Genomic DNA, 2,952 nt, shown 5'->3' on the forward strand with positions numbered 1-2,952 from the left:
AAATTTGACAAGATATAAATGATGGTTTAAAAGGTAAACGGACCTTCTGTAGGCAAGGCAAGGGAGGATGCATGAATGGATTAGTAAATATTATTAAAAAATGTAATCTGGCAGACTGGTGTACAGCTGTTCAGAAGAGTTGTAAGAATCCACCCTGGGAAGATCGAGAAGTAGAGTTAGACATAGTGCCTCTCACAATGAAGAAATTATTACATGAACCAGGACAGTTAAGGGCTTTATATGGGAATAAGATTAGTAATTTGCCTAAAATAAACACATTGCATGTTTTTTGTGACGGTTCAGTTATGTCAAGTGGCAGGGCAGGGTGCGGGATCCTTATAAGACAGCACACAGAACAAGGAAATGATGACATCAAAATTGGACTTTGGTTGAGAAGTTTTATTTCATCAACACAAGCTGAGTTATATGCAATGTTAGTAGGATTGGAAAATGTTGTAAATGTGTATAAAGATGCATATTTTTTTGTTGATAGTAGGGCAGCTTTGGATTCTTTGAACAGTGGGAGTCCAGTCTTTGAACACATTATTGGTTCATGTAGAAAATTAGTAAATACAATAAGGAAAAATGGCCATAATGTTCAATTTGTATGGGTCCCTTCACATGTGGGGATTGGTCTTAATGAAGCAGTAAATATAATAGCAAAAAGAGCCACGGAAAAGGCCGAGATCGACATAATATGTACTAAAACCTTGAAACAATTAAGGAGCAAATTACGGAAAATACAGTCAATAGAAGATAATTTCAAAAGGAATGAAATATACGAGAAAAGGGAAACAATGAAACATTACCATCATGTTCTCATGAACACAAAATTTACATATGGGAAAGATGGGAGTAGGTGGAAAGATTCAGTGTATATGAGGTTAAGATTAGGATATAAATATTATTGGGAACTTGGAGCTGAGAGAAGTGAACAGGATAAAGAATGTAGAGTTTGTAGAACACCCAGATCCCATACCCTGCCACATTATGTACTGGAATGCCCATTGCTTAATGTATATAGAAATGCCCATATAAATAATGTCCCCATGCAAATAGAGTGGATGTATAAAAATAGGAAAATAGATGATATATTAAAGAAATATAGAAATTTTTCATCTAGAATATAACTATGTATGTATATAACTGATTATATGAAATATTAGGGATTTATGTGAGACCTGAGAGGGACATTCCTGGATTGGGGTGGGGATGACTTATGTCACTTCATCCCTTTGAGATGTACTAATGTTTTTTGTATCTCAATAAACGTATCAATCAATCTGTACCTAGACATGCAGACTAGATTTTTCTGATGGCTTGTGATGAGTTAGGAACGATTTAGACCTTCAATCCTATCATAAATAACTAGTTTTCTCAGTCACGTGATGTTTTAGCAACTTTAACCCTTATTTTGTAGAGTTTTGGTCCCAATTTATTTAAAAATATAATTAACATCGTGAATTTAAGCGTTTTCCTTACCCATTGATCTGCCATCTTATGAAAAAAAGTCCAAGGTTGTGCTGTTGAAGGTTTGAGTTAGGGGAATGTTGAAGTCAGGCGGACAAGGAATCGGATGCAAGGTTTACCTGTCGTTTGAGTTTTGTTTTTCGTTTCGTTCAGATACGCTGTGGGAAGGTGAGAGATAGTGTGTGCTTTATAGCTTGGGGCCTAAAATTTTTTCTTCAACTGATGATTTCTCGGAATTCTCGGAGGAGGTGTGGTAGTGATGGCCGGTCAGTGCGGCGCTTGGTCATGGCCTTCTTGGCGAGTTTTGTGACCTCTGGATGGTCCCCTGGGGCCTCCTTGATCAATTCCATCAGGACAAACCCGAAAGAATATGTATCTGAATTCTTGGTGGTCCTAAACCCACGGCAGACTTCAGGGGCCATCCAGGGGAAGTCCTCGTGTAGGCAATCAGCGCTGACTTTACAAGACTTACCGATCTCACAGGCCAGACCGAGGTCAATGAGGCTGACCTCTGGCCGGGATGAGGGCCCTTGGATCATTATGTTATCCTCCTTGATGTCATTGTGTGCTAGACCTTTCGTGTTCATCTCAAGGATTTTCTCACCAAGGAGGAGCCCCAGTTGTATAAGGTCATATTGGCAGATCAGGTTATCTTCAGAGAGAAGGTGGTTGAGTGTGAGCTTACCCCTGAAGGACTGGAGGATCGCTGGAGGTTTTGGACAGTACCCAAGTACCTTAGGAATCCCCCCAGCACCATCGAGGGCATACATCTTGGCAGCCTCATCCTTGAAGAATTTTTTGGCTGATGGTGACACTGCCTTTTTCAAAACAGCTACATCATTTCCCCACTTGACAAGGTAAGCAATTGCGTGCGCTCCCTCCCCAAGAATTTCCGCGCCGTCTTGTAGGAGGTCAGTCACGTCCTCAGGGACAAGCTCACACACCCAATCTTGGAAGTTTTCTGTTTTTCGGCAAGCCATTTTTAATTATCTGTATCGACTCAGCCTTCTCCAGGACATCAAATTATTATTTGGGGGTTAGATGCGTTTTTGAGGCGCTGAAGTGATAGTTGTTGTGCAATGAAGTGAAGAGGTGCCTTATAGTGTAGTGAAGAGGTGCCTCATAGTGTAGTGAAGATGTGTAGTGAAGATGTGCCTCATAGTGTAGTAAGAGGTGCTCATAGTGTAGTGAAGATGTAGTGAAGAGTGCCCCAGTAGAAAGTGAAGGAGGTAGTGAAGAGCCTGATAGTGTAGTGAAGAGGTGCCTAATAGTGTAGTGTGAAGATGCCTGATAGTAGTACAAGTCGAGTGAAGATGTGCCTGATAGTGTAGTGAAGTAGTTGTAGTGAAGATGTGCCTGATAGTGTAGTGAAGTAGTTGTAGTGAAGATGTGCCTGATAGTGTAGTGAAGTAGTTGTAGTGAAGATGTGCCTGATAGTGTAGTGAAGTAGTTGTAGTGAAGATGTGCCTGATAGTGTAGTGA

General features: G+C 40.5%; 1 protein-coding gene across 1 annotated transcript; it reads right to left on the bottom strand.

The window, feature by feature from the left end:
- Positions 1-1,685: 1,685 nt before the first annotated feature.
- Positions 1,686-2,450, bottom strand: LOC121874366 (probable inactive receptor kinase At1g48480). The gene has a single exon (XM_042378501.1). It carries the CDS (start codon positions 2,448-2,450, stop codon positions 1,686-1,688), a length of 765 nt encoding a protein of 254 aa, XP_042234435.1.
- Positions 2,451-2,952: the final 502 nt, after the last annotated feature.

This window comes from Homarus americanus, unplaced genomic scaffold (genome assembly GCF_018991925.1).
Source record: "Homarus americanus isolate GMGI-L3 unplaced genomic scaffold, GMGI_Hamer_2.0 scaffold8238, whole genome shotgun sequence".
NCBI classification, from domain to species: Eukaryota; Metazoa; Arthropoda; class Malacostraca; order Decapoda; family Nephropidae; genus Homarus; species Homarus americanus.

What these genes read in the sequence shown, in the direction of transcription:
- LOC121874366 (XM_042378501.1), bottom strand. Translation starts at nt 2,450, where the DNA reads ATGGCTTGCCGAAAAACAGAAAACTTCCAAGATTGGGTGTGTGAGCTT.